This window comes from Cydia splendana, chromosome 15, assembly GCF_910591565.1.
Source record: "Cydia splendana chromosome 15, ilCydSple1.2, whole genome shotgun sequence".
NCBI classification, from domain to species: domain Eukaryota; kingdom Metazoa; phylum Arthropoda; class Insecta; order Lepidoptera; family Tortricidae; genus Cydia; species Cydia splendana.
In genome coordinates this window covers 3,174,768-3,197,625 of record NC_085974.1, presented here as the reverse complement: position 1 = coordinate 3,197,625, position 22,858 = coordinate 3,174,768, and the positions used below count along the sequence as shown (strand labels likewise).

Genomic DNA, 22,858 nt, shown 5'->3' with positions numbered 1-22,858 from the left:
GCTCTGTGAGCTGTAGACCTCGCGAGCAGAGCTTGAAATAACATGGTGCTAAGAGCTTTAAATACACCGTGTTTTTTTTTGATTTCCGTTAATTTCAAGGGTGCATTCCTGAGCTTAAATCAAGTAACTTTCTCAAAGACACCGATGTTCTAATTAAGTCCATTTCGGAGATAATCCATAATTAATTTTTTTACTATAAGGCCTCTACAAGCGTGTACACTTGCCTTAGGGCCGGCTTACATATTGATTAGTGTTTAGAATGAGTTCATACATTTGCTACTAAACTTAAGTACAATCTCGGTCGATTGATGTACGAAATGACATTGATATGTCACAGATTTCAATTGTTTGGTTGAGTTAAATGTAATGCCCGTGTTACAACAACGCTATATGCTACATTTAATTACTTTTTAAACAAAAAAAAAAACAAAAAAAAAATTTTTTTTTTTAAATTAACTATGCCATTTAGTTCTTATAAACGTACTTAACTATACCCCGAAGTTAACGGAATTCAATAAAAACACGGTGTATAGTAAATTAAAGAAAAACAATACGAAATTTATGTGTAAAAAAATACAAAAAGTTATAATATCCCAGCATACAATTACTGGGGATCGAACCCAGACCCTCTGTGCAAACAGAAAAAGCGAACGTTTACAAACTGAGCCAAATAGTTCTTAGATGGGTTGACGAAATTTAGCTACTCCTTCTCAAATTAAAATTAGTTAAAATTAAATATCTAAATACCGCCTAAACCAGCGATAATTTTTTTCTGCATTTTTTGCTATTAACTCTGTAAATATGTTTCAAAAAGAAAAAAGTCTTATGATATCGATACGACTATTTGTTTAGGCGCCAGGTATCACGACTCCGCCATTTTTAAAAATTTCCAAAAACCGGATTGACAAAAAATTTTTATTTAGTCATAAAATTCGGTCACAAAATTTCACGAGAATCGGTTAAGAATTGCGACCTGTAGAGGAGAACATCCGGACATACGAAAGCAAAATGCCCGAGTCAAAACGTAGACCTTCGCTTCGCTTCGGTCAATTAAGCATTTTACGTCAAAAATGTGACATAATATTTAAAACTTTTGCGTTTTGAACACATATTAACTCACATTTATAGACGGGTTTATCCAGAATTTCTTTTATTACCTTTATTTACTGACGTTTCGACACGGGTTTCACTGGTCGTGGTCCCGGCTAACTAAAAAATGTGACAGTTACGTATTACGTAGGAAGTGGCGCCCTCAATAATTTTCTTCAATTTATTGTCGGACTATACGTTACATAATTTTTTTAACACTTCTGATAAAGCTATAAATCCGAAATTTGTCATGATAAAGTATGATAAGTTAGCTTAAAATTCAACGGTATATAATACAAATTTTTGAAGGTTATTAAGGTAGCTGCCATATGCATCACGTCCCTACAATTAAAGTTGATCTTTTTGTGGAATGTGGAATGCCGCTAAAAATGCAAATAATCGCTGGCGTTAGTCACTAATACTAACACTGAGAGGTTGAGAAAGGTCATTTAGGTTTAAGTGTCTAGCCCAGACGTCTAGGTCTCATTTTATGGGGCAATCATAAGTTCCATAGAGATAACATAAGCATCATGAGACGAGCATTGGTACCGTAACGAGATTAAGACCGCTTTCCCACTGACGTCCAGTTTTTTGCGGGTACGGTTATTTGCAGGATCCCGTTTTAGTAGTATAGGTGCTAATATAGTAACTTTCACACGAGGATTCTGTTTGCGGGATCCAGCATGCATACTACAGAAAACTGGATCCTGGATGTCAGTGGGACACAGCTCTAACAAGTGATAATGATAATATTTCTCAATAAATGTGGAACCTTTTGCAAAGTAACTTGACATTCGCAAGTACAGCAGCTCATTAATATGTAGGTATATAATTTTTTCAATTTAATCTTTAATCAATTGACATTTTGGAACGAAGCATATTTCTGATTTGTAGCCACCGGACGATGCCTGCGTTGCAGATATCTTACATATAAACTGGATTATTTTTAAGGTTTTGTTTTGATCATTCAATAAATAGGTAAATAATTTATTGACATTAATCATATATATCAAAACAAATCTGATATAAAATATGGCCACCAGACATTCGGAATAACCGAATACACTTTAGGCTACCTTAGGGTTAGCTACCTAACAAATCTTATGCGTAGCCTTTTTGCCAAATAAACGTTATAATTGTTACTACATATACATACATAGTACATATTTAAAGTTTCGATGACATCATTTCTTGGATCACTGAAAATCCTACAAGTTTACTCTCCATTTCAACTGCCGCTGTTTTAGGAATGTCAATAAAAGTTAGAGAAACTTACGTGTAAAATAAATAAATGTGTATAGTCAGTGTCAAATAAGGCACAGGCTAATTTTATTGACATATGATTGGCGGCAAACTCGGGCGATTTAGTATGGCCGCTAATGTGACCATGTTGGGGTCATAATGAGACCGTCCCGTCCCAAACTAGGCGAGATATTTATGGTGTGTCAAATATGTAACTTTACATTTGTTGAAAAAAAAAATTAGTTTCTTGGAATAAGTGTGAGTTACGCATTGCAATTTTGTGATGCATGACAAATAAACGTTATGATTGTTACTACATATTTAAAATTTCGATGAGATCATTCCTAGAACCATTGAAAAGTCTACATGTTTAGGTGTCTAGTGTCTACATTCCAAGTGCCGACGGCTTAGGAATGTCAATATATTTTACCATAATAAATAGAGAAACATACGTGTAAAATAAATATCTGTATAGTCAGTGTCAAATAAGGCACAGGCTAATTTGACATATGATTGGCGGCAAACTCGGGCGATTTAATATGGCCGCTAATGTGACCATGTTGGGGTCATAATGAGACCGTCTCAAATTAGGCGAGATATTTATGGTGTGTCAAATATTTAACTTTACGATTGTTGAAAAAATATATACATTTCTTAGAAAAAGTGTGAGTTACGCATTGCCTTTTTGTGATGCATGTCAAATAAACGATATGATTGTTACTACATATTTAAAGTTTCGATGAGATCATTCCTAGAACCATTGAAAAGTCTACACGTACAGGTGTCTACATTTCAAGTACCGACGGCTAAGGAATGTCAATATTTTTCTATAATAAATCGAGAAAAATACGTGTAAAATAAATAAATGTGTATAATCAGTGACAAATAAGGCACATGTTAATTGACATATGATTGGCGGTAAACTCAGTCGCTTTAATATGGCCGCTAATGTGACCATGTTGGGGTCATAATGTGTTGGGGTCATAATGAGACCGTTCCAAATCAAGCGAGATATTTATGGTGTGTCAAATATTTGACTTGACGTTTGTTGACAAAACATATGAGTTTCTTGGAAAAAAGTGTGAGTATTTGTATAGAGACTAATGTCATAGATAATATCAAATACGACATTTTAGGAGCTGCGTTGGCAGTTAAGTATTTATTTATTTTTATAACTAGGTAGCCTAAAATGGTCACCAGTAATTTTTAAACTGCCACCGACAACTATTTAGTCTGACGACATCATATTTACTCTCAGATTATTAGTCATTTAGATTAATGTGTAACATATTGAATATAAAATAACTTATTAAAATAAACTAAAACTACAAAGAAATTAAAATTAATACTAAAATAAAAGAAACTTACCTATAAAATAAAAACCTAATTATAAAAAGAATACCCCCTCTAGCAGGTCCGCCTGTGGCATGTACTACGCTGGCGGCGTTTCCTCGCTGAACCGCCAGGGCGATTCGTTGCGAGAAATACGCGCCAGCTCTGGGGTCCCCTGTGGCGTCAATCAGCCGCCCCGACAGGGCCCTCACAAAGGCCTGCATGTCGGCTGACCAAGGGCCCAGTGTCTCTACCGCGAGCGCCGCAAACTCGTAGTCCTTAAGTAAGGACGAATATTTGCGGAGCTTGAGAACCTGGCCCTGGTCAGCCGCGCCGCCGGCCTGGGTGCGGGTCGCCTGGATATGGGACTGTGCGAAGGTATCTACGCACGTTGCGTCCCACACCAGGGCCCTACCTAGTTTCCACGGCACCAATGTGGCCCCGTCGGGGCGCTTGCCATCGTCCCTCGCCATGCCCGCGGGTTCGAGAATCGCGAAAGTTATTTTATATTCAATATGTTACACATTAAACTAACAAATTAAATAAGTCATTTAGACAATATTGTTTGACCAAATTAACTGACTATGATGACTATACATGCACTTTTCAAGTATGTAATGCGGGTTTAAGGTGTACTTTTGGCTTAAATGTTGGCAAGTGACAGGCATCTGGTTTCACTTCGATCAGGTGAATCGTCTAATAAGAGCTTCAGAATGTCATCGGGCGCCGACAATTGGAATTTTACCCTGATTTGTCCCAGACCACAGATTATCATAATATATGCCAGAAGCACTGTCGACTGTCAGTTACGGTCGTGAAGTCGCTAGACTTTACCCATTCAAATCAATTCTACTGTTATGTTGTAGGTAGAAATGGATCCCTTCGTGCACGGCGTCTTTGTCTGTCCGTCTGTCACAGAATTTGTATATCCGTTTCTCGCATCTCGCATTTCTCTTTAGACAAGATATTCAAAGTGTATAGCCGTGTTCGTCGCCAAAAATAGCTTTTATTAAGTTGTAAATTATGAGATTGATTGAGAGGCGGTAATTTTAAAGATTTTTGAACAAGTGTCTGTATCTTTAATTATTGAGAACACTCAAGTCTTGACTCTTTAAATCCCTAAATTTGAAACCTGAAAAAAAACAGGGATTTATTGCATCATATTCCTAGTAATCCTAGCGAGCTCAAGCGTATTTTTTCACTACAACCGGTAGCTTATGTCAATATACCTACAGGGTTTTCATAACCAGCGCTACTAGGCGTAGTTCCTGCCTCTTGTAACTTCTAATAGGTACTTACTTATGGTATGCTGTACTAAATGTTTTCTAACCTATTTGATAAATTAATATACGGTCTTGACCTGATACAGTTATTGCAATATTTACACCTGCATAATTATGTTTAAAACCATTTATACCTGTTTTAAAATATTATGTGATTATTGCAGACAGGATTTTACCAAACACTTCAACGGTTTATACTTCAACCTCATTTTTATAACACAAACATCGGCACCTTAGCTCCTTTTCTGAATATCCCTTGTTCCTATTGTCCCTTAAAGAATATCAATCAATTCTTAGAATTTTCCTCACAAATCATGGCGTAAAAATACAGTTAATTATTTAACACATTAACTTAACGAGACATCGTTTCTGGTAGATTAAGATCTAAAATCATTAAGACTAATGACGATACCTTGGCCGTTAAATTTGCAAAATGATATTCCATCTTGAGGTCAATATGACAAATAATCGGAGAAAAATTTCATGATTTTGGCCTTAATCGGCTGTCAAAAAAACTGGCAGTAAATTTAGATCGATTTCACTGGTTAGCGAGGTGTGGAAACCTGCTGCGTATAAAAGCTGAGGTGGACCACTTTTGGCTGATGCAATAGGGTGGGTGGCTTGCGTTATGCTTGTTTACAATCTTTGCTGCATGCAAGAGGGTCTTCAAGCGAAAAAGAATCGTTAGTGTATGACCAAAAGGTATAAATTTGAAAATGGTTCGTTTGAATCAAACCTTGCTGATTATTCAGTATTTAAGTTTAGAAATATATAAACTTAAGGTAGGTTTTGAAGTATTTCTGTAGATGGAACTGAATAGGTAACGTGTTTTAAATTTCTGCATATTTTTGCAGAAATGTGCCTAACTGGATATTTAATGAACTCATTATGTGAGTGGGGATATCATGTATACATGACCTACACATATGTAGGTCCCTTGTTTGAAGCAAAAGGTTCATTAAATTATGGAATAGATACTGAATATTGACGTAAGAGAACAATCAATCACTGATGATAGTGATGATTTATTTTCTATTAATTCCACGTGTCATGGCTATTTTTTTTAATATATCCATTACAATTATCTTTCAATTATAGGGAAATGACCGCAGTGTTATTACTGGCACTTATAATTGAATTACGTTTCAATAAGTGGGGATTACCTCTAAATCTACACAAAATATTTTCTCACAATAGCTCATAAATCAATCATCAGCTAAATATAACTGTACATTCAACTACTCAAATCCAAAGTAAGCGCGCTAACTGTTCTAGTCCTAATACCTTAAGTGTGTTTTGTCATAGGACACATAAGCCCTTTCATACAAGTCTTGCGGGACACGTGGAGTGGAGGCAAAGTAAACAAGCTGGTAACGGTTACTATGTTTGTTGTATATGGAACGTGTTGTGAGAACACAGGAAGTTCAGAGACTATGTGACACTGCATTTTCAGCTTTATCACAAGTTGAGTTAGGTTTAAATTGTTAAATCAATTTTATATTTGATCTCAGTCCCTTTGTATAAGAAAAAAGAATATTTTTATTTTGTTTTACAACATGTTATTTGAACTTAATTAAACTGAATAATGGAAAATGACTCCGCGGTACTGTAACCCGATATAACGTGGCAATTGATGCAAACACAGATAGTCGTTTTTCCATATGCAACCAAGGACTTTAAGGTGTGTCCAGATCTAAGAATGCGCATGCTAGTTCGCTGTAGATTGCGCGCTTACGCATACGTTGCGCTAATTAGGCATACTATCTGAGGTGACATGAGAGCAACGCATTCGTTATATCAAAATACTTGCTTAAGTACATACATACATGAGTAAGCACAATTTCATTAGCCTAAATCAAAATCTTCCACTAATATAGCAATGCGACATAGTGACCGCAAAGTCATTATAACGAAATGACTACAAAAGTCAATGAATGTATGCACGTGCAGAATGATGCACGTATATAATTTAATTCCGTAGACCTAGATACCAGATGCAAATATAATTGCATTTCGTTGGTTACTTTATAATTATTGACCCGCATAGTTAATAGCTTTGTAATGAGTCATATCAATAACGTAAACGTGACCTATCTGCAGAACGTAATCAAATATTACTTAATAAATAAATGTGTAATAAAACATGTTATTACGATACGGGTTACAAAGGCACCATAAAAATAAATGTCGCCAAACGAAACGCAACCAACATGTTTGAACAAGTCCTGTCCTTTCGCTCGCTATTTACATGGTCACACTATTGCCTCGCGGGCGGGCTAGTGACGTCACACCTGAATTACCTCAGACATCGCAAAAACGACTTTAATAATAAGCTTATAAGTTCGACTTTCAAATAGTGGAAATAAATAGATGTTGCTATATTTTTGCAGTATTCAAATTTAGACTTAGCAGTCTAAGACGCACGGTTGAAATTGGAGTACGTAGGTAAAATCGGATATAGATTAGTTTTAATTGATATTGCGGAAACTTGTAAAATAATCGTGCATAATATTGTGTTTTCCGGTTTTATGAGCAGTTACGTGGATAGGTGACATAATTGATAACCGTGTAACGGGACTTTTATTAGTTGAGTTGTTTCTTAGTTTCATATATTTCCTGTTCCGTTACACTTACAGTGTTGCGCTTTAATAGCATAGTTATCCAGTATTGTGATTTTAAATAGCTCATAAGATAAAAAGTGTTATGTTAGCTTTAATAAAATGTAAAAGGGGTTAACCGGCTTAATCGTAGAAGGCAGTAAAGCATACAATACAACAAGATTTTTCACGACCTCATTTGGAAAATTCAACTTGGTAGGTATTATGACTTTAATGATGCCTATATCTTATCACATCAACTTACTATCGGATCATATGTACGCTTTATTTTAGCCCTTATTTTACTGTTATTTTAACGAATAAAGCTAAACGAATTCAAAATACTAAATAGATCTTGTTAATGCTATAACTAAATAATCTAAATGACTGTATGTCTATATATCTACGTCTGATGTCGGGTTATGTTTGTGGCCTGTCTTTGCGATGCAATATCTAAACTTAGGTAAGTTCCTATTACTCGTTACGTACATATTACGATTCCATGGATGCCAGTCAAGAGATTTCGCTAAAACCTTGCCTAGATGGATTGTAGATATACTTGTACCTAATTGTACCTAATACATGTATACTAAATTTAAACCTTCAAATTTTTGATTATATTTGCTGCCCCGATACTAGCAGTGGGATCCTTACAGTTAAAAGAAAAAGTAAATACGTACGTGTTTGATGCTGTAATGAAGGATGCTCTCAATATAAGTAGGCAGCTGGTTGACGACGGTGAAGTATCCGAAGACCGAGCAGCCGTGCGTGATGATGATGGCCCAGACGGGAGGGGAGGTGAGCATCTGGCACCAGGGGACCGGCATGTGCTGTGGACAATGCGTGGTTGGTGTTAAATATAAGAATTATTTTATTCTTAAACACAAATGGGAGAAAATTAAGTACATAACTAGTGGAAACTGCCACACAATGGGCAATTGGGCATCACTCCAGCAAAGTGGGTACGGACGGATCAATTAATCATGAAGAAATCTCATTTTTCTTCAATGTTGCTCAACGGATTTTCCTGACTGAAAAAAAATTAAAGCCACTAATTTACATTTACTTTCAGTTGCATATCGTTACCCTGCATACCATAGCAGTATAATTTTAGTACAAAATAGCTAGTGATATAGCCGAGGGATCTGCCGAGCAAAATCTTATACACCGAGAGCCAGTTTGCAAATTCGTAATCTATTTCAAATACAAATAAACAACGTTCTGGCCAAATGCAAACAATTCGTAAGCTTTAACAATTGGCAAAGTGCAAGTAAATTTTGTAAATACAAACTAGCGTTGCACAGTTGCATTGGCATACATTTTGAAGGCGTGGCACAGTTTATGCTGACGTCATCGGCTCAAGGATGAGCCAACATCGCTTTGAAGTCGCGTGAAAATAGATCGAGTGAAAAATATTTACGATGTTTTCGCCAAGGTTGAAGGAAACGTCGCAAAATTTTGCTAATTATTAAAGTATTTAAGGTACAGGAATTGTAGGTATCTGTAAAGATATAAAAACTTTTACAAAAAAAAAGAAAACCGACTTCAAAAAGGATGAAATAAAATATTATCCGTTTTTAAGTATATGCGTTACCAACTGATATGTTTGAAGTCGGTGCCAAGCCAAATTTGAAGCAAACCATGATTTTAGGGTGACTCGATAAGAATGTACGTGTAAGAGTGTATGTGTGTATGTACGTTGGATTACCTACCTTACACCACACGACAGCAATGATCATACTTTCTGTAGATACCTAAGAACACATCGTCAATCCACCTTGGCGCAGTCCGTACCATGTTTGTCTGTACTAGTATAAAACCAATGCGATTGCCGATATGTTTTTTAAAGAGCAATTTTTACAAATTTTCGAACTGTCCATAGTACTCTGGTGTGGGATTGGGACTGAGTTATTTCCCGCCTCTTATCCAGAAAACTTGATTTCAAAATATAAAACAATCCAAGGACCATCTACAGGGCTTTAACTTTTTACCTGCATGGCAAATTTCACCAGTTTACATGGCAGTTGTTTAGCCGAAAAGGTGACAAAGAGACAGACAGAATTACTTTCACCATTATAATATTAGTAAAGTTGTAATGTGAATTATAGACATAAACCTGATTATTTTTGACCGGTATTGTTACTATTTGTCGTGGCACCGACTTCAAACATATCAGTTGGTAACGCATATACTTACTTAAAAACGGATAATATTTTATTGCATCCTTTTTGAAGTCGGTTTTCTTTTTTTTTGTAAAAGTTTTTACTTTTTAATTTTTAGTTTTAAGGCATTGTTAAAAGCTTATGAGTGACGTGTGACGCATAAATGAAAAGCATAATAATGCGTATCACTAAATTCGAAATTATTCCTGTCACTACACAAACACAAAATCCATCCTCCGCCCCGCCACTGACCCAATCCCTCAACCCCCCAATCCCTCAACCCCCCGATCACTCAACCTCACAGCACATCAACCCCTGATCACGGAACCCCTCGACCCTGAACCACCAACCTTTCAACCGCCATTTCCCGACTCCTCAGTAGCCTTACCATAAGTCTTACACTGACATATTCGCTAGCGTGTGCGTAACTTACTTTCTATGCGTCGTGCTGGCATCCTATTAGTGCGAACGAGATAGTTACGAAGACGTTAGCGAATATGTAGTAGTGTCAAACTCTTGGTAGGGCTACAGTTGTACTTCATCAAATTGGTGATTTTCGGGGGGAAATGCTTAAGTTACTATAGAAAACAACGATGTCGCCATACTCGTGCCTTTAAAAATTGAGGAGTTCCCTCATTTCCTTATGAATTCCGTCATCAGATTAGAACCAACAATGTTATGGGAACACCTTAGAGGTAACTTCGTTCAAACGAAAAAGAATTACTCAAATCGGACCACGGGTTTCGGAGTAATCTACATTTATAAAATCATCATTATTATCATCAATCAGGTCCACTCTATCAAATTCGTGATTTTCAAGAGGGAATGCTTGATTTGTTTAAGACAATACCCAAATTACCATACATGTGCCTTTAACAATTGAGGAGTTCCCTCAATTCTTCATGGATCCCATCATCAGAACAGCACCAGATTAATGTGGGACCACCTTGGAATTACCTTCTTTCGAACAAAAAAAGAATTGCTCAAATCGGACCACGGGTCTCGGAGTAATCGCTGAACGTCCTACGTTTTAAGAAATCGTCATGATTATCATCAAAACAATCATCATCATCAGGTCCACTTCATCAAATTGGTGCTTTTCGAGAGAAAATGCTCGAGTTGCTTAAGAAAACACCCAAATCACCATACATGTGCTTTGAAAAATTGAGGAGTTCCCTCAATTCCTCATGGATCCCATCATCAGAACAGCACCAGATTAATGTGGGACCACCTTGGAAGTACCTTCTTTCGAACAAAAAAATAATTACTCAAATCGACCCACGGGTCTCGGAGGGTCTCGGAGTAATCGGTGAAAATACATAAAAAAAAAAACATAGCCACAACCGAATACAGAACCTCCTCCTTCTATGAAATTGAAGTCGGTTAATAAATTACATTAAAGGGGCCCACAGATTACCAGTTCGCCGGACGGTATCAGCCTGTCAGTTGTTCGGAGCTGTCAAATTTTGCGCTTAACTGACAGGCTGATATCGTTCGTCCGGCGAACTGGTAATCAGTAATAAAAAGTCACGTGAAAAATTGCATTTAGGTACTTATGTAACCACTATATATGTAACTTATGTTTGTCAATTTTATGAGCATTAAATACAAGCAGCAAATATATTATTTGTACAATTGGGCGTAGGTTAACGCGCAAAAATGTAACAATACACTTTAATTTTATGTTTTATTAAAATTAACAAAGCTTGTAGTCACATTTACATATTTAAATTTAAGTCTAGCGTCCACGATCCACCAGACTAAGTGCGGAACAATAATACAATAGTCTTTTAGAACTAGAGCCACTTGTGTAATGTGAATGGTACTCACTTAATAATTAATAAGTACAACTAGTGTAATAACTTGACAGAAATAATATCTCTAGAATATCTCTCATTAATTGTACACCGTGTGACTTAGTACGGGAGTGTCGTATACAACAGCGAACTACGCCAGGCACATCAAGCCGATTATATTCTAACTAGCTGTAATACTTACTCCTTTCGTCGCGTTTTCGTCCTGAGGAAGAACTTTCAAGAGGTAGTTCCTCTGTGTCTGATATGCGGGGATGCTCGGCGGGAGTGTCGTATACAACAGCGAACCACGCCAGGCACATCAAGCCGATTATATTCTAACTAGCTGTAATACTTACTCCTTTCGTCGCGTTTTCGTCCTGAGGAAGAACTTTCAAGAGGTAGTTCCTCTGTGTCTGATATGCGGGGATGCTCGGCGGGAGTGTCGTATACAACAGCGAACCACACCAGACACATCAAGCCGATTATATTCTAACTAACTGTAATACTTACTCCTTTCGTCGCGTTTTCGTCCTGAGGACGAACTTTCAAGAGGTAGTTCCTCTGTGTCTGATATGCGGGGATGCTCGGCGGGAGTGTCGTATACAACAGCGAACCACACCAGACACATCAAGCCGATTATATTCTAACTAGCTGTAATACTTACTCCTTTCGTCGCGTTTTCGTCCTGAGGAAGAACTTTCAAGAGGTAGTTCCTCTGTGTCTGATATGCGGGGATGCTCGGCGGGAGTGTCGTATACAACAGCGAACCACACCAGACACATCAAGCCGATTATATTCTAACTAGCTGTAATACTTACTCCTTTCGTCGCGTTTTCGTCCTGAGGAAGAACTTTCAAGAGGTAGTTCCTCTGTGTCTGATATGCGGGGATGCTCGGCGGGAGTGTCGTATACAACAGCGAACCACACCAGACACATCAAGCCGATTATATTCTAACTAGCTGTAATACTTACTCCTTTCGTCGCGTTTTCGTCCTGAGGAAGAACTTTCAAGAGGTAGTTCCTCTGTGTCTGATATGCGGGGATGCTCGGCGGGAGTGTCGTATACAACAGCGAACCACACCAGACACATCAAGCCGATTGTATTCTAACTAGCTGTAATACTTACTCCTTTCGTCGCATTTTCGTCCTGAGGAAGAACTTTCAAGAGGTAGTTCCTCTCTGTGTCTGATATGCGGGGATGCTCGGCGGGAGTGTCGTATACAACAGCGAACCACGCCAGTGACCACATAAGGCCGATTATCCCTGGAAATTGTGGTAAAATTATTAAACGAATTATTAAGTAGGTATAAATTTTATATCATATCTATGCATGTCAGAGTCAAATGTAATAAAAATTATTCAGAATGGACGGAAGTCACCAAAAAGGTCTCAGAGATGGTGTAAGCTGACAAAGATTTGTATTCTTCTGTATTTAGTTAGTTTTGTAAAAAGTTCCTGAGGATGTGCTGTGTACAGTTATGTACACTGTACAATGGGAAACATTCAAATACACCATATTGATCATAAGGGTTTGCTTATGCCACCATGTCCTTTAGGCACTCAGAGGCCTATAAAAAGCTTTTCCGTTCGATTTTATTTTCAAGTTTTAAGTATTTTAACAAATCAAAATTAAATTTGTTTCAGTAAGTTGTGATTCGTTGGCGACTAGTGAAAACAATATTTCAACAATATACAATTTTCGGGATCAAAAATATATTAAAATTTACTGTAGTCTAAAAGCGACTGAAAAACTCTGTAAGCCTGCAGTTTTTTCGTAACCGAGGCGAAAGTGCCTAGTCACCAACTAGTAAGTATACTAACTGTAGAAATAGTCGCTCACCAGTGAAATAGAAGGACGATTCCCAACCCAAATGCGCGATGAGGAACCCGCAGATCGGCATCGTAATAGCCGCACCGAGAGAAGACGCTGCAGAATGAAACATTACATTGATTAATATAATAAATTTCGGCTATGCACAAAATTTTCATGGTTCTTTAATGCTTAAGTCATTCCTGGCTCAGGCCAGGCATGTCATGATTTAGTGTTTGTCGGGGTTATGCGGGGATTCCGCGAATGTCAGGGGTTTTAAGAAACTTCAACTAACCACTAGAAGCTAACTAAAAGTTTAGATGTAGGGTTAGAGCCGGCGTAGCTTTATTTGACGTTCATAAGCACTTTGTAACATGCCTACTTGGAAAATAAATTTTATCTTATCTTAGAGTTGCAGCTACAGTAGATTTAAAAAAACTTCGAGATACGCAGGCCTAATAATAAAAGAGGGTCCCGTTGGGTTTGGAGGAATGACCCTCCAGGAAATGTCAGGATTTTAGGGTTGTATCCGAACTTTTGTAAGGTATGTTTTTTAAATAACTTACAAGAAATGATGACTAATTGAAATTATGAAGATTAAATAAGTAGGTATACTACACAAATACGTAAGCGCAGTTGGTTTTCCACGTTTTAAATAATGAAATAAAATTGAATACATTACAAATATTACAATAGAGCAAACAATTCATTTCAATAGATTATGAGCGCAAATTACGCGGAAAATCACATTGTTAGATTAACTTCCGTAGCGAATTGTAAAGCGTTTCAACCACACAAGTGTCACTAATGACACTTGTAAATATTCGCAATAAATACTTTATAAAGTCGCACCAAACAAAGTCTGCAGCGGATTGGATAGCCCACGCAGTGTAAGTGTTATGTATACGTCATAATTTCATAGAAGTTTGACGTTTAAAATGACACTTGCACTGCGTGGGCTATCAAAATCGCTGCAGACTTTTTACGGTCTGACTATACCTACACACGTTGCACATGGAATGATATATAAATCATTCATTGGTTTGAATTGTACGGTTATTCCGACAATATTGATAGGTAAAGCCTGACCAGTAATATATGATCATTGTCAAGAGGGCGCTGTCATTTTCATTCATATGGTGAATAATTTTTCATAACCCGTTTATATTGTTGTAGAGTGTAGTTCGGTGCGCTTGCCAAGTTCATGACCAAAACAAATGCCGATCCGTATCGGTCAATGTCAAACAAGCCAAACAAACGTTTTGTGTCGCTTGTTGACATGGTGATATTCATTTCATTACCAAAATACACGAGCTTGCCAAAAACTGGTGTTTGAGCTTCGGCACGAATATGTGGCTTTCAATTAGAGAAGGGTCCTTATGCTTTCTTATTCTCCATGTGCATAAGCACCCTTTTCTGATGGAATGATACTTACGCATATGACTCCGCATTGGGAACACCCAAATATTCCGAAATATGTTTTTCCGACTTTCATAACCTCGATTTTCATAATCACGATTTTTTATACGTCCGAAATATCGAAATCACGACTTTGAAAACCACGAAAGAAGAAAATCACGACTGCGCTATTTCCGAATACTTAAAATCCGATTGTCATATGAACGAAAGCTTAAAGTTCCGATTATTAAAAAATCCGAATTTTTTTTCCGAATTTGTCTATTCCGAAAAATCATTGACCGATCGGAAATAAAATAATTCGGAATTCAGAAATTCGATCTTTTGTAAACTCGGAATAATGAAATTCGTGATTTTCAAAAGGGAAGTAATTAAATGGTCAGCCGTTTTTAAAATTGATCTGCAAAAAAAATGCATTTAAATCATTTGGACATGCTAGAACTGCTACCTTTACAGAAACCAACTGCTACTAGAAAAGTGGGTTAGGATAGAACTGCAACCTTCACAGAAGCCAACTGCTACTAGAAAAGTGGCTTAGGTTAGAACTGCGACCTTTACGGAAACCACTGCTACTAGAAAAGTGGGTTAAGTTAGGTTAGAACTGCGACCTTCACAGAAACCAACTCCTACTAGAAAAATGGGTTAGGTTAGGTTAGAACTGCGACCTTCACAGAAACCAACTGCTACCAGAAAAGTGGGTTAGGTTAGGTTAGAACTGCGACCTTTACAGAAACCAACTGCTACTAGCGAAGTGGTTTAGGTTAGGTTAGAACTGCGACCTTCGCAGAAACCAACTGCTACTAGAAAAGTGGGTTAGGTTAGAACTGCGATCTTTACAGAAACCAACTTCTACTTGAAAAGTGGGTTAGGTTAGGTTAGAACTGCAACCTTCACAGAACCCAACTGCTACTAGAAAAGTGGCTTAAGTTAGAACAGCGACCTTTACGGAAACCAACTGCTACTAGAAAAGTGGGTTAAGTTAGGTTAGAACTGCGACCTTCACAGAAACCAACTCCTACTAGAAAAATGGGTTAGGTTAGGTTAGAACTGCGACCTTCACAGAAGCCAACTGCTACTAGAAAAGTAGGTTACGTTAACTGCGACCTTTACAGAAAGCAACTGCTACTAGCGAAGTGGGTTAGGGTAGGTTAGAACTGCGACCTGCACAGAAACCAACTCCTACTAGAAAAATGGGTTAGGTTAGGTTAGAACTGCGACCTTCACAGAAACCAACTGCTACCAGAAAAGTGGGTTAGGTTAGGTTAGAACTGCGTCCTTTACAGAAACCAAGTGCTACTAGGAAAGTGGGTTAGGTTAGGTTAGAACTGCGACCTTCACAGAAGCCAACTGCTACTAGAAAAGTAGGTTAGGTTAGAACTGCGACCTTCACAGAAACCAACTCCTACTAGAAAAATGGGTTAGGTTAGGTTAGAACTGCGACCTTCGCAGAAACCAACTGCTACTAGAAAAGTGGGTTAGGTTAGAACTGCGATCTTTACAGAAACCAGCTTCTACTTGAAATGTGGGTTAGGTGAGGTTATAACTGCGACCTTCACAGAACCCAACTGCTACTAGAAAAGTGGCTTAAGTTAGAACTGCGACCTTTACGGAAACCAACTGCTACTAGAAAAGTGCTAGTAAAAAATAGGAATCACGTCAAATCGGAATTCAAAATTTCGGAATTATGACAATTCGGAATTCGTGATATCAAAAATCGTAAATGTTAAATTCGGTGTTTCTCCCTATCGGAATTGTTATATTCGGAATTATGTGGTTCGGAATTTAAAACATCGTCGGCTTTACTATTCGGAAATATAAAACTTCGTGATTTTCATCGTTCGGTAATTACGACAATCGGAATTTTGATGGGTCGAGCATTTAAAAATCGGAATAATAAAATTCGATATTTTAAAATTCGGCATAAAATATTTCGGAATTATGTAGTGTACCCCTCCGCATTCATTCAGACATTCGGTGCCACTGCCACCTCTATAAATCACATTTGTAGTCTTTGAAGTAAATAAAAACAAAATTATAAGCGTCCGAGTTCCAAAAATTTAATATTGACTGCTTTCATACCTTTCTACCCTGTAACTACCTCTTTAAAGGGGCCCACAGATTACCAGTTCGCCGGACGATATTAACTGCAACAGCAGTCTCACCATAAATCCTATAAAAAATCCTGTAAGACGTTCCTTAGTCTCTATTAGAAAGTATCTTCAAGAGTTCTGGAGACCTTCACCATCAACAGCACAACATACAAAGTAGCACCCAAGTACAAGCAATTTGGCGGTAACACAAGGAACTAGCTAAATTTCACGCTCAATACGAAGGCCGTTTCCTTATAAACTAATTCGCACGCACGCCGAAGGAGATGGAAAGATAATGCATGCGAATAATCTTCCTTAAATACGCCTAGACCTACTTCGGTGACAAGGTTGGTGCTTTTATGGTGAGATTAGCTGGTCTTTACTCCTTTTGTAGCACAATAGATGACGTTTACAGAGCTATTGTAATGTAATTTATCGATTGACGCAGTGACTATGATATTGTGGAATTTTTAGACATACGTCACTGACCACTGACATACATTTGTTATTACTATTATTTAACGATAATTATTTTAACTATTACCGACTCACAAAGGCATTACTGTGACATAACATAAGTCATGTTTACTACGATTTTACCTGCTACGTCCACTGGTGATGTCATACTTTATTGTAAGTAGCAAAATTGATTATCAGACCTATGATATGAGTCAAAGTTTACAAATAAATAGGTATCTGATTCTGAAGACGCCGATATGCCGGCAAACCGTACTACATATATGATAAGAAACATTTGCCTTGTATATTTCCGTTATAAATCTGTAAGTGCCTACTACTTACGTTACGCCACTCAATCGTCATGATTATAGGGCCTTCATTGCATCAGATTATGCATTTATAGAGCTTCTTTGCGAAAGAGAGCAGTCAGTATAGTATAAGTGCTTTTTTGTATGAATTATACAAAATGCAAAACATACAAAAGCAAATGATAACTAAGATAATTATATTTGTAAGTTAAAAAATAGGTACCTAATTAAAAACATAGTGGATAGTATTCATTCGATGTATGTAGGTAGTACATATTTACAAGATTAAACTTTAAAAAATAAACTTTGCGTCATTTTCGTAGATGAGTATTTAAAATGAGCGATCATAAGGAAACTTGATAGGCTACTTCAAGTTAGTTTTACTTTATTTCTTTAATCCACCTTTCATAACTACCCTTAACTAGTATAATATTATGATTGAAATTAATATTTCAAACCCCTGTTTTAATTTCTAAACAACTACAGTGGAAACTGGATAAGTGGAATCGCAAGGGACCGGCTGTTTAGTTCCGCTTATCCAGGTTTTCCATTTATCCAGTTTTCCACTAAACCAGGTTCAAATAAAACATTTTCTCACTTACAGAGGCTCTCGCTAACAGAGGTTGTAGATGCTAGTAATGTCGCTTATAGAGGTCACGTATTGTATGATCAAGACTTAAATAATCATCTTTTATTAAATATGTATGTAGATATGTATGTATTAACAAAAATAGGTATGTAATCCTGACTTTAAAAAAGGCAATACTGTAAATAATCCACAGTACCTACTCGTATACAATTTTCAAAATTACAAAAACAAAATCACTCCTAATATTTATTTATGCAAGAGAAACCAGTATGGTTAAATAAATCAATGTACCGATTGTACTTTAATGCAAAAAAAACTGAACGATGTGTGATCTCATACAAAATACGTAGTTAAAACACGAACCATAATGTTAACGAAACAAACTACCCTCCTTGTGACGGTTTATTAACTATACAAATTTTATAACGCCGAGCTATTTCACTCATAGAGCTTTCGGAGACGGCTGCTTCCAGTTACAGAGGTAAAAATAAGAAATTTTCGAAAAAATTGATTCCGCTTATAGAGGTCCCAAAATTCCACTTATAGAGGTAATTCTTTGCCAAGGGACTGGAACCGAGAACTTGGGTCCACTTAAAGAGGTTTTCCACTAACCCAGGTTCCACTTATCCAGTTTCCACTGTAGCATGTAGGTACCTTTCAACGGAGATATATTGTTAAGTATTTAAATTCGCAAAAACTTCCTCATCGACGTAAGGAAGTGTATCCGTTACTTCTAGAACATTCTATGACTAGATACCTATCGCCAGTAATTATTATGCAAAGAAGGACTATTGTCACGAGATGTAGGTAGGTATGCCATTGTAATAGTGTGTGGGGTTATTTGAAAGTCAGATTGGTCGTAAAATATAAAGAATGCACAGGCGGCCCAACAGCTGTTGTTACGTTGTTAGTCATAAAAACAGTTGTCGGTTTTAGCCTTTTGACATTGGAAATGTCTTTTCGTTCGCTCCAGTATAGGCTCCGATTTCAAGAAAAAGTGCGATCCCGTTATATCTCGGAAAGTTGTGAAGATATGATATTAAAAAATAGGCTCAAAAGACGCATAATCACGAGAGCTGTAAGGTGCAAAAATAATTATTCGAGAAAGTCAAAAACAAAAAGAGTTATGGACGAAATAGTGAAAATAAAATTAAATTTTTTCCGAATTTTTGATTTTGGTGCTCGATAATTTGGAAACGAAGAATGATATCAAAAATTTGAGAAAAACGGCTCTGGACAATTTAGTCAGCTACAATTTGAGCCTAAAACAAAGACGATCGGGTTAAGGGTTTGCCCTGTAGCCTAACCTTTAAATAGTCAAAAAGTCAGAACGACATTTTTCACATGACATTTATGACTTCATGTTTCGCAGATTTCGTTATCGGTGTTTGTTGTGAAATGGGAGAGGGAGAGGGAGAGGGAGAGGGAGAGGGAGAGGGAGAGGGAGAGGGAGAGGGAGAGGGAGAGGGAGAGGGAGAGGGAGAGGGAGAGGGAGAGGGAGAGGGAGAGGGAGAGGGAGAGGGAGAGGGAGAGGGAGAGGGAGAGGGAGAGGGAGAGGGAGAGGGAGAGGGAGAGGGAGAGGGAGAGGGAGAGGGAGAGGGAGAGGGAGAGGGAGAGGGAGAGGGAGAGGGAGAGGGAGAGGGAGAGGGAGAGGGAGAGGGAGAGGGAGAGGGAGAGGGAGAGGGAGAGGGAGAGGGAGAGGGAGAGGGAGAGGGAGAGGGAGAGGGAGAGGGAGAGGGAGAGGGAGAGGGAGAGGGAGAGGGAGAGGGAGAGGGAGAGGGAGAGGGAGAGGGAGAGGGAGAGGGAGAGGGAGAGGGAGAGGGAGAGGGAGAGGGAGAGGGAGAGGGAGAGGGAGAGGGAGAGGGAGAGGGAGAGGGAGAGGGAGAGGGAGAGGGAGAGGGAGAGGGAGAGGGAGAGGGAGAGGGAGAGGGAGAGGGAGAGGGAGAGGGAGAGGGAGAGGGAGAGGGAGAGGGAGAGGGAGAGGGAGAGGGAGAGGGAGAGGGAGAGGGAGAGGGAGAGGGAGAGGGAGAGGGAGAGGGAGAGGGAGAGGGAGAGGGAGAGGGAGAGGGAGAGGGAGAGGGAGAGGGAGAGGGAGAGGGAGAGGGAGAGGGAGAGGGAGAGGGAGAGGGAGAGGCTGAACCCTGGCAGTACCTATTGGAACTCAGGTTTGGTGCAACATAGACAAACGCTGTTATGGTCATCTCTCGTCGCGTCAAACTGCTGTCAAGAAAAATACATATCTTGCAGCAAATGGGCCGCTGCCGATCAAGACTCGAGTGACGATAACGGCGATCTGGCTACCACTTCTCGAGTTGACTACGGATTTGCCGTGTAATAATTTTCTTGTACTTTGAACATTAATATATCCTGCTTATTAATCGAAAAATGAAATATGTACCTATACTTATGCGCCACGGCGACAATTATTCAAACTTCGATCCGCGTGTGGAAATTTTGCAATTTGTTTGTTCACATGCGTTATGTCCAGGATACTTGTGTTAGTCTAAGAATAAAATAATTATCATTCAACGTTGTAGTTTTATTTTGTAACTTTTTCCTTATCCAGACTTTCTCGTCGCTCAGCTACAATATTTTTTCGAATTCCGTAGATTCATTTCCAATGTGCTCGATAGTCGTGTGAGGCACGAAATCTGTGAATTTTTTTATGTACGACAAATTCCTTTAACGAATAGAATTTTATTATCTACGCAACGTGCAACTTACTTAACAGATTAAAGTAAATCTTATTCAAAAATGTGGCACGATACTGACCCTCAGTAACTGAGGACGCTGGCAGCATTTCTTTGCTGAATGGCATTTTGTTGATGTTTATTCGTTTGTGCGCTGAGTGAGGAGGCTGCCAGCTTTTTTAGTTTTTTTATCCTCGGTGACGTCTACCAGCCGTTTAGCCAAGGCTCGGAAAGATCCTGTACAGAAACGAATAGGTTTTATAACCGAAACCGCCGCGCCGATTATATTTCATGCTGAGTATAGCAATGTACAAATTGCAGAACATTCCCAAAAAGCGGAAACGTTCTCGAGAATGTTCTCAGAACATTCTGCAACATGGAAATTTATTGTTCCGCCATCTTGGATTTTTTCCAAAAAAATTTTTTTGTCATAGGAATCTAGAGGCCTCTATCTCCCGCCATGCCAAATCTCAGCGCGCTCGGACCTACTTGAAAAAATAAAATAAAAAAGTCGGCCATTTTGATTTTTTTTAATGCAGTTTGTTTTGTCTCGGGGCCCTCTATGACATTTGGTCGAGCACCCCCCACATATCGCGCACCGTTTAAAAGTTGCCATACAAAATAGAAGTGGCCAGTTTTACCGCAATTGTAGCATTTTTCCTAAAAAAATTTTTTCATAGGTATCTAGGGGACCCCGAGATTCCGTGACCAAATTTTTAACGCGCTAGGACAAACTTGAAAAAATTAAAAAAAAAAGTCGGCCATATTGAAAAAAACATGGCCGCGTCAAAAACTGCCAGGGTCCCTCTATGACATTTGGTCGAGCACCCCCCACCTAGGTCTGACCGTTTGACCGGGCCGTCATACATTTTTCTGACCGGAAGCGGTAGACCAAAAGTCGGAATTTTCTGGGGGTAAGGATACTACACCTAAACTATCGTGAATATACATGGTATAAACTATGATAAATAAATAAATTCTCGTTCTCGAGAACATTCTCAGAAGTTACCGAGAAATTCTCATGTGGAAAGTTTCGCAATTTTGGAAAGTTCTCGTGCGTGCATTGCTAGCTGAGTAAACGCCTGCAGTTCTGCCTGCTTAACCGTCAGTAGAAATGAGTTTGAATGACCGAGTACGGCCGAAAATATGATGGGTAGCGGTAGGCTCATTTTCAGGAGCGACTCGGGAATCTCGGGATCAGGCCTATGACGTCCTCTCGAAGTCATATCAGTAACAGGTGTAGACGCATCCCTATTATAGGCAAAGTCAAGATATGATAGGTAGTTAATTCTTTATTAATTATTACTAATATTTTAAGCGATTCGAATCTATTGTCAAGTAGGCTAAGTTTGTGTTAGAGGCTGTTCCGCTAGTAACCGCTTTTCAATTTAATTTCAATTTCAATACAGGTGATACTCAGATATTAAACAGTTATAAGCAATTATAGAATCGATTGAGACAGCAGGTGAGTCAAGCATGTTACTCGTATACATATCTCAATCTTATCCGTTACACTACGTGCTGTACTTGGCTGTACTGACGTTACACGTGCCTTGAGTTTGCACAATGTAACGCCAGACTGTGGTTACTACCTAATTAAACTTGTAAGTAACTGAAAATAAGAGACATTTCCCCTTTTATCCCTATAATAAGTTTTCTGCGAACCAGACAACTAACATCGCACGATAAAAAAAATAGACTTAAAAGAACGTCAACGGCAGATCGGTTTTCGACCCACACTGGGTAACAAAATCCCGTCGTAACCTTGTAATGTAACCACGTGCGGTTAAAATAGCCCGCGGTTTCTCGGAACACCGCTTAGCAACTGTTGCAGGGTTAAATCGCGCGGTCAACTATAGCCGGCCAATCAGCGCGCGCGAACGCCGTGACGTCAGCGACCACGCCTGCGCGCGCCTCCGCGCCGCCATGCCACTTTCGAACGCGATAACAATTCAAACGCAAGCGCAATTAGACCGTTATTCTTAATGCTTAGAG

The 22,858-nt window shown here is 38.5% G+C and overlaps 2 protein-coding genes across 3 annotated transcripts in view; both read right to left on the bottom strand.

Moving 5' to 3' along the window:
* LOC134797432 (S-adenosylmethionine decarboxylase proenzyme) overlaps positions 1–22,858 on the bottom strand; it is a 439,106-nt gene that overhangs the window by 156,383 nt on the left and 259,865 nt on the right. The window lies entirely within an intron of this gene.
* LOC134797422 (sialin) overlaps positions 1–22,858 on the bottom strand; it is a 78,125-nt gene that overhangs the window by 11,384 nt on the left and 43,883 nt on the right. For both annotated transcript variants that reach the window (XM_063769648.1, XM_063769649.1), the window contains 3 exons: positions 13,342–13,428; positions 12,628–12,764; positions 8,224–8,373 (listed from right to left, as the gene is read on the bottom strand). In XM_063769648.1, the coding sequence (XP_063625718.1) occupies positions 8,224–8,373; positions 12,628–12,764; positions 13,342–13,428 (374 nt within the window). The remainder of the gene's footprint in view (positions 1–8,223; positions 8,374–12,627; positions 12,765–13,341; positions 13,429–22,858) is intronic.